At 53.4% G+C, this 8,511-nt stretch overlaps 2 protein-coding genes across 2 annotated transcripts; one reads left to right on the top strand and one right to left on the bottom strand.

The window, feature by feature from the left end:
- Window positions 1-3,002: 3,002 nt before the first annotated feature.
- On the bottom strand, window positions 3,003-4,458 carry MIND_01426500 (uncharacterized protein; the record flags this gene model as incomplete). The annotated part of the gene is made up of 2 exons (XM_037370647.1): window positions 3,325-4,458; window positions 3,003-3,275 (listed from the first exon to the last, which is right to left on the bottom strand). The coding sequence occupies exons 1-2, from the start codon at window positions 4,444-4,446 to the stop codon at window positions 3,003-3,005; spliced, it is 1,395 nt and encodes a 464-aa protein (XP_037212918.1). The 5' UTR covers window positions 4,447-4,458.
- Window positions 4,459-4,768: 310 nt separating this feature from the next.
- On the top strand, window positions 4,769-5,752 carry MIND_01426400 (uncharacterized protein; the record flags this gene model as incomplete). Its single annotated transcript, XM_037370646.1, has 2 exons — window positions 4,769-4,890; window positions 4,939-5,752. The coding sequence occupies 2 exons, from the start codon at window positions 4,769-4,771 to the stop codon at window positions 5,750-5,752; spliced, it is 936 nt and encodes a 311-aa protein (XP_037212917.1).
- Between the last annotated feature and the right edge of the window lie 2,759 nt (window positions 5,753-8,511).

The following is an 8,511-nucleotide window of genomic DNA, read 5'->3' as shown; positions in this document are numbered from 1 at the left end:
ATAGATAATATTGATAATGGTCCTTAGCTATGAGGGTGATTCAAGTGCTGGACAGGTTTATTTAAGGTTCTATACAATCCTAAGTTCAAGTCTTTTATTATACTTGAAATTAATTTCTGACCAGTGGTAATAGCGAAGACACTCGACCCTCTCTTCAGCTACCTTTAGTAGCACACTCCAGAACCACAACTGATTCTGGTATAGGGTCCTAGTAGACATTTAAATATCTTCATACACGCACCTCAAGGTCCAACACTCAGTTTATAGACCTCACAATTCCTGTAAACCAGTCTTTGCACTTTCCTAGTAGTTGAATTTCTGGCATGAATAAATTTGAGATTTCAACAATGATTTCATTGTACTGTAAACCTACAGTTTCAGCAGTGGAGAAATGCAAATAGAAACAAAGAGAATCTATGTGCATTTCTCCACTGCTGATTTCCTTTGTATCATCTGTGCTGAAACTGTCAGTGAAATCCTTTGTTTCACTGTCAGTTTCATCACATTTGATGTGCATGATATCATGACCAAATATATGTGCACAGATATCAACCATTTCAGGCATAGTTTCAGTCCCATAGATAGTTTTCATCTCAGACTGCCTAAAACTAGTATATATTTGACTAAAATCATTCTCAGTTTCAAAAATGTATATTTTGGGCAAATCTCCATAGGTTGATTTGGTTCTAGATTCTACCAGAATCTAGAACAGTTTCTACTTCAAGGGATATTTTACCAAATGCGGTGTGAGTACTGGGTGCAAGATATCACTTACAGCTTTGCATCGCAATCAGGATTGGTGACATTTTACAGCTTTTCTTACCAATTTAGAACTTTAACAGCAGTGGCCCCCAAAAACGGAAGTGCGGAGTAAATCAATTGTTAAAGCTAATACCAAACATGCGCATACATTCACACGACATCTGCTTAATATAAGAGTAATACTATAAAATCTTTTTTTTTGCCACACTGTATATATAGATAGATTGGATTGGGTTGGAGCCTTACAAGCACTTGGCAAGTTTTAAAACTGTCTACAATATTTGAAAGCAGTTTCAAAATTTCTGAAGGTCATTTTCCGCCGCTGGTGGGGCGAGCTCGTCGCGGGCGCCACTGGCAATTCGGGCACTCTTCCACTTACGTCTATGCGCATCGTTAGTTGCCGCCTGCGGGGATCCACGCCACTGGCACTCACCGGTACGGCGCGGTGAAGCAGCCCGAGGGATCGGTGCTCACATAGCGTCTTTCGCCCAAGCAGAAGTCGTCGGGCTGGCGCCGGGTCGTCTCGAAGAAGCTTATGTGCTCGACACCGGTCCAGGCGACGCTCTTCACTTCGCTGGGGTCGCCACTCCTGGAGAAATCGACGCAAGTGCGCTCCTTGAGGTCGGGATTGCTGCCAACGAAGGCGCCGGTGCATTCGGGGCCTGCGTACCAGATAAGCTCTGCGGCCTGGGCGGAGGCGGCGATGCAGAGCGGGGCGAGGAGAGTGGTCAACTGCATAGCTGAAACGTGGGGGCTGGGAGGCTGGAGTAGTACCGGGCGATGATGCCAGCAAGAGTGACTGCCTTTATCCAAGACTCGGCCCGGGATCCCGATATGCGCAGTAGGCAGTGCCGTCATTGCCACTCTCGCAGCTGCATCTGTTAAGCGCGCTCCTCGCAGTTCTAGATTGACGATCCTTCTTGACTTAGCTTGACTTCCGTACTGCAAGAAACTTAGCACAGGGCCTGCGTTACCCGAGTCGGCCGTGGCGGGTTAAGAAGACAGCGGTGCCCAAGGAAGTTTGAAACGCGTGAACTTGTAGCCCGGCCCTGGGGCTGAAGGCGGCATCGTTACGACGTGTAAGTAGTGATTCGAGACAAGATTCCATTGAGGGACACACCAGCAGCTCTGGTGGCCCTTTGAAGCCGCATACATCGTGCGACCGACGAGGCTGGACATGAGTAGACGGGACAAGGGGTTTGAGCCACGTCACATCCGACGATCGGCCGCGGACTTCGGATATCTCGGCCGACTTTCGACAGAAATAGACAAAACATAAACAAGCGTGATTCGTTAACGTTCATGGTGTACTCTACGAGTCCGACGTCATTGCTATCTTTACACCGCATGAATCACTGAGATTGGGTGGGCTGGGCCGAGCGAACCCGGGGCTCGCCGACGAGCACACTTTGCCAGTTGAACCTGTGCGAACGTTGGCGTGAGCTGCTTTGTGATATAACTTCACTTACCCGGCAGGCGCGGTCAAGCAGCCGAACGCCTCGGTGGACCCGTGGAATGTTTGGCCGAAACACTGGTCGGATGCGCCGCCCGACTCGAAGAAACGGACGCGTTTGGCGTGGCGCCAGGAGACACTCTTCACTTGGCTGGGTGCGCCCCCAGTCGAGAACTGGATGCATTTGCCGTCCTCGATGTCAAGGCTGCCGGCGATGATCTCGCCGGTGCACTCCGCGCCGGCGTACCACGTGAGCTGGGTGCCGGGGGTGGGCAGCATGGCGGCGCGGGCGGACGCGGCGAGGAGAAGCGTGGCGAGGAGGGCGGTGAACTGCATTGTGGGTGGTGCTGGTAGGCGGGCGGGTGTGGGACTGGAACTGGAACTGGAACTGGGACTGGGGAAAGTGCATTGCGCAGGCTGGTATTTATTCAGAAACCCACAGAGCAGGCAGTGCTGCCATTTCAACTTATGCAACTGTGCCCCCTCACCCGAGACGCGTCCGGCGGGGTGCGGGGAGGGATGTCCTGCCCAGATTCGTCTTCGATGTTTCGGAATGGGGATCACCCCTGGCTTCCGTGATGCGTAAGCTAAGGATGATGCCCGAGTCGCCCGCGGCGGGAGGCCGAGAATATTGGAGCCAACGATGTGGCTGCGAGGGCCATGCTCAAAACATACACCCCTGACGTACATCGTGAGCTGATCTGCGTTGTGTAAGTGTGATCTTCAATGAAGTTTGTCTTCTTACAACAAAATCTATTGCTGTTCCCGGTCTCGTCTTTGTAATTGTCTACGCCCCGCCCATGCGCTCCGTCTCAAATCCAATGCTCGCGTACCACTCCAGCTGGAGGCGCGGGACATAGATGTCAACCGCATGCAGCGCCGGGCAGCGCACGACAAGCGCCGCCTGCAGGCCGCGCGTGTCCGGAATAGCCAGCGGCGACCCCTCTTCAGCAGCAAGTTCATCGTCGTCCACGCCATAGGACAGCTCCTCGGCCCGCAGCCGGAGCGAGAGAAGCGAAGCCGGAAGGAGTGATGGGAGCGCGGTAACGAATGCGAGAATCTTGCAAGTGCGTCAGGATCCAGTAGTGGCCGCAGAAGGATCAACCTACTGATTCGGTCGTTTCACGGTCGGCAGCGCCGTAGAACACGAGCTCCAGCGCGAGCCACTCCAGCGCCGGGAAGTGCGCAAGGACGTCGGGGACGTCGGGGCCGGGGAGCCAATCCAGCGCCACCTGCAGCCGCGTGATCGCCTCAGCACACCCAGGCGGGAGCGCAGCCAGCGCAAGGCAGAGCTCATTGGCCTCGGCGTTGCGCAGCGTCAAGTCCGTGATCCGGCTCCGCGGGAGGAAGGCGAATGCCCCCTCGCACTCGGACTCTAGTGCGATGAGCTGAGGAAACAGCTGAGAAGGCTGCGAGCGGTAGGTCACGGCGGTGGCCTGGAAAGCAAAGCCGTCGATTTCGATCGATTCCACGGCGGGAAAGGCGGCGGCGAGCGGAGGGAGGAGGGTGGGGAGCTCTGCGTGGGCGAGGGGGAGTTTCAGTTGGGTCACCCGCGAGAAGACGGGCAGCATGGCCAGGGCGCGGGCGGTGATATGGGGGACGAAAGAGAGGCTCACGCTCGTAAGCTTGGCCGGGGACATGCACGCCAGCCACGGCCCGCAGTCGCCGCCCCCGCGGATAACAACTTCAACCACGTGGAGCAAAGAGATGTTATCCAGAGGCAGCAATAGCGTGCAGGCCGAGATGTCCAATTTATGGAGGCCAAGTAACTGCGAAAGCGCGTCGATAGCCCCGGGTGTGAACGGAATCCGCTCCGCATGGAACCAGCGCAGGTTGCGGAACGATGCGACAGCAGCAAAGAGCGGCTTGAGTAGCGCATGCGTGTCTGCATTGTCGACAAAGGGGGCGTCTAGAATCCGGTGCTTCGTCCGCGCAAAGCCGGGGTAGGAGGTCAGCCGATTGACCCAGACAAAGCGTACGTTGGGCGTAATCGAGGTTGAGCTGAAAAGCGCTAGCTTGGCTGCGAGCTCTTCCTCCTGGGCTCCGGACGGGGCGCACAGCACGCCAACATTGTCGTCAAAGGCGTACGGCCGGAAGTACAGCGTGGTAAAGATTAACGGGCGGGCGAGGGCGCAAAAGGCGTGGGATGCTAGCGAGGTGCTGCACAGGTCCACACGGGACATGCGTGAGAAGATCTCGAGGAGGAGCTCGTTGGGAAGCAGCGTGCTCATGGTGGTTCGGAGGAAAACGTGGTGGCGTGGGAACCTTTGATGGTCACAATTGACGATTATTTGCATGATCCGCCGATCCGTTGCTTCGTGGCGCCATTTTTGCTCAGAACAACGACAGTGACGACGCGTCGACGCCCTTTTTACCAGCGCCGGCCCATTGTGAGTCCCCAGGCTCTGCTCTGCTAGAATCAATGTCTGGTGCCAGTGCCGCCGCGGCCTGTGGCGGGTGTCGCGAGTGGTTGCTGTTGTCAGGCAGCAACCTGACAATGTCTATGTCACCTGTCATTAACTGGCTCATCGCAGGTTGCTTTTGCCTCACAGCATGGCCGACGTCGCCCTGCGCCTCCCCCGCGAGCTCGAGCTGAAAATCTTCCGCGAGGCATCGATGCAGCACCCGCGAGGCATCCCGACGCTCATGCGGGTCGCGTCATGGGTGAAGGAGTCGTGCGTGGACAGTTGAGCTCTGCTGACAAGTGCTGACGAGTGGCGTAGGGTGGAACGGCTGCTCTCCGGTGCTCTGGTCATCATCCAGAAACCGAGTCCCGATGCATTTCCGCACCCAGATACGCCATTCCCCGTTCTGTCACCCGAAATCTTCGACCATCTCGTCGCTCAAAGCCATTCTCGCTCGCTCATTGCCCAGCTGACCGAGCGCCTCCTCTTCGGCGGATGGCTCTCTGAATCAGACATCAGCGCCGTCCTCCAGCGATGTCCTGCTGTCCACGCCGTCACCATCGAGACGCACACACCAACGCGAGGCGCGGTCGACCTGTTCAGACAGTTCCGTGCGCGTAGCCGCCCGGTCGACATGTTCAGTGCACTGCTGCATCTCCGGCGACTCACCGGCAACCTAATGCTGCTCTTCGGGATGACCCTATCCCAGTCCGTGGAGCTCTCGGCCCTGGCCCGCCTCACCCACCTCCACCTCCTGTGGCACCACGACCCGTGGCTGTGGGACGCGGTCCTCGCGCTCCCCGCGCTCACGCACCTGGCGATCGACACCGGCGACAGGTATCACGAAGTCGTGCAGCATGACGTGCTGTCGTTAAATCGGCTGCTTGACACACTCTCCGACCCACACATGTCCTTATCCGTCTTTGTCATGGCCTACCAACGTCTTGCACACATTCCCCTGGACGAGCGGTTGATGGAGCACCCCGCGTGCCTCCTGTTCCATCGCGGGATGGCCCGGATGGGGTGGCCTGAGTGGCAAGATGATTGGAAGGCAGGTGTGCTGTGTGGATCTGGATTTTGGGAGCGCGTGGATGAACTCGCTAAGGAGCGGCGGGGCTTGCTCGGAAATTAGAACAACAGTCTTGGGCATAATACACTTATAAATTGCTTCACTTCAAGACTCGTAGACCCAAACAAGTCATAGTTTCTTTTATTACTCTTGAGTCTTATATTAAGCAAATGTCAGGTGAATGCATGCAGATGTTTGGCACTCCCCTTAGCAGTTTATTTGCTCCACATTTCCATTTTTGGGGTCACTGCTGTTGAAGCCCCAAATTGGTAACAAAAGCTGTAGAATGTGGCCAATCCTACTTGGGATATAAAGCTGTACATGATATCTTGCACCCAGTACCATAAAAACATTATATCTAGGGCACCCAAGTGTGTACTAAGTATTCTCAATTTTACCCACAAACTTGAATCAATAAATAAGTATATAATAGACCAAATATTTAAGAGGGTTATTGTATATCTGTGTGCTATTCTGTAATTAGTGGTTTTTTTTTTGTCAGCGTCGGGCTCGGGCCGTATCGGGGCGTCGGGTGGTCCGACTTCGAGTGGGTCTGAGGAGCACGGAAGGTGGGGTTTAGCCCAGAGAATAGACGATATTAGCCTAACGAGTTAATCTGATTGTGAATATAGTGGTGTCGATATCGATAATCTGAAGCATCTGCCAACCAGCATTCGGCAGCAGCTCCGGGACTTAAAATACTGTGAATCAGTGGAGGAGGTTGACGACTTTGAGGAGTGGATAGCGACAGTAGACAATGAGACTGGCGCTCTTGGTGGTGATTTTTTCATCTTTGTTTCTTTACATGTTTGCTGAGGTGCTTTCAGCCTGGTGGGCCCATAAGAAAAAACACTGTTGGCTTTTGCCCGGGTTGGTTCAGTGCTTATCTCACATGCCTGTTGACGACTGGCATCTCATTCCAGCCACCACTAATCTTGGAGAAGGCCAGCATTGCTGGAACAATGTTCAGACAGGTGTCTCAATGACAGTTATTGAGTCGATGGAAAAGTCAGTAACTTTCATTATCATGCTGCACATCTGAGAAAGTCTAGGTATGAACTGCTGGATGCATCCGTCGAGGCCCGAATTTGGCAAGGTGAGTTGACAGGAGACCTGCGCCACATGTACAATGAGCCAGTCGATCGGCTGGTGAAGTCAACATTGCGGAAGCTGGGTGTGGCAGAGAAGAACCGTTGCACCCGAGTGTCTGATTCGAAGGTCCGCTTATGTGAAACCCTGATCCAAGAGGCAAAAGAGTTACTTTCTAAATGCCCGCGAACAAGCAAAGGTGTGGTTTACCAAGCTCTATTTCATGCAAGTCATGCAGTTATCTCAGAACGAACCATCCGAACTTGCTCGGCAAAGAGTCAAGGTGTTCAAATGACAGCTCGAGAGTGCTCAAGAAGACCTCCAACTGGCCAAGGACGAGGCAAACATATGAAATTGCCCTATTTTCTATTAGCCTGCTTATCTATGTCTAGTCCAACTCGTCGGGTCATGTTTTTGTTGTCCCACAGTCCCAAGTCTCGCCTGGGGATTTGCCCGACCATAACCATGTTCTAGATCATTTACCCAATCTTCCCAACGTTAACAGCACACCTACTTCCCACACTGACTTGGCCAACATTCCTTCAACTGTCACAGTTGCACCGGCACCATCTTCTCCTCAGGTGAGAAAGTTGAATCGTAAATGGCAGCCCGCCACACGTCATGAGGACAAAAAAACCTAGACTGACTCTAAACGGCGCAAGTTGAATCTAAATTGGAGTCTCGAAGTCGATGGAAAAGCAATGTTAGTTCGTGAATATGTGCAGAAGTTTTGGGAGCAGTTTGAGAAGGAGTGGCCAGAGTACATACCGTTAGTCGATGCTGAATGCTAAATGATTGGTTATGTCCATCACTTGCGCTCTTCGACAGGATTGGCCTTGCACACTGGAGCAACGAGAATCAACCACAGGACAGCGGGGAGTTGAATACTGACCTTATAGCAAATGGCCATCATGCAAAGATTGACCTTGGCGTAGAGGCCAATCCGTCGTCGCTTGAGGTTGACAAGTCAATTGCCTCCCTCCTCTGAGTCCATGTTGCAGATGTAGATCGTTTAGAAGTGCGCATGTGGTATCGAAGGCATAGAACATCTTTTACCCCACCCTGTTATTGCGGCACTCAGGCGGTAAGTCGGCTTCTTTGATGGGAAAGGCAATGGATATGTTTGTAGTAGTGACTGCGCATTCATGTTGGCATCCATTCCCGCTTCCCATCCCACCAGTCTGCCATCATACCACTCACTGCGCCTCGGGTTTGAGGTTATTTCTGCACTATCGTGATGCTTCTATCGAGCCAGGGCGATCTCTGAGTTGATGTCTCGGTGCGTGCTTGATTGTAGTGCTGTTGTTCCACAGAATAACTGGGGAGGTGCTGGTGGAGAGCCAATGATCGGCCAAAACCCTTATGAAGGCCACACTTGGCTCTGTCATGGGTCAGTCATTGCCCAAAAGCATGAAAGGATACTTACACACATGCTTCACCCGCAACTCGGACTTCAAGTTGACAAGCACTGTGACTGGAGTCCGTCATGTCGAGTTCATTGTGATTCAAGACGGAGGCAATTGATCGTGACATGGTGCTGGCGGATCAAAACAGTGGGAGCCATTTTGAGAGTGCAGCGACAGTGTGGCAACAGGCGGCGCCCCGCAGGGCCAAGCACTGCCAAGACTGGGCACACCTTCGCATCTTCGCCAGCATCTCAACATTATAGCGGGAATCGGCAGACCTGACGAAAACTGACAATCTGATGACCTGACAAATACCCTTTCTCAGGT

This window comes from Mycena indigotica (genome assembly GCF_014461135.1).
Source record: "Mycena indigotica strain 171206Taipei chromosome Unknown Mind.scaff0020, whole genome shotgun sequence".
In the NCBI taxonomy this organism is placed as follows: domain Eukaryota; kingdom Fungi; phylum Basidiomycota; class Agaricomycetes; order Agaricales; family Mycenaceae; genus Mycena; species Mycena indigotica.
Note: the sequence above shows the minus strand (reverse complement) of the source record. Positions and strands in the feature narration are given on the sequence as shown.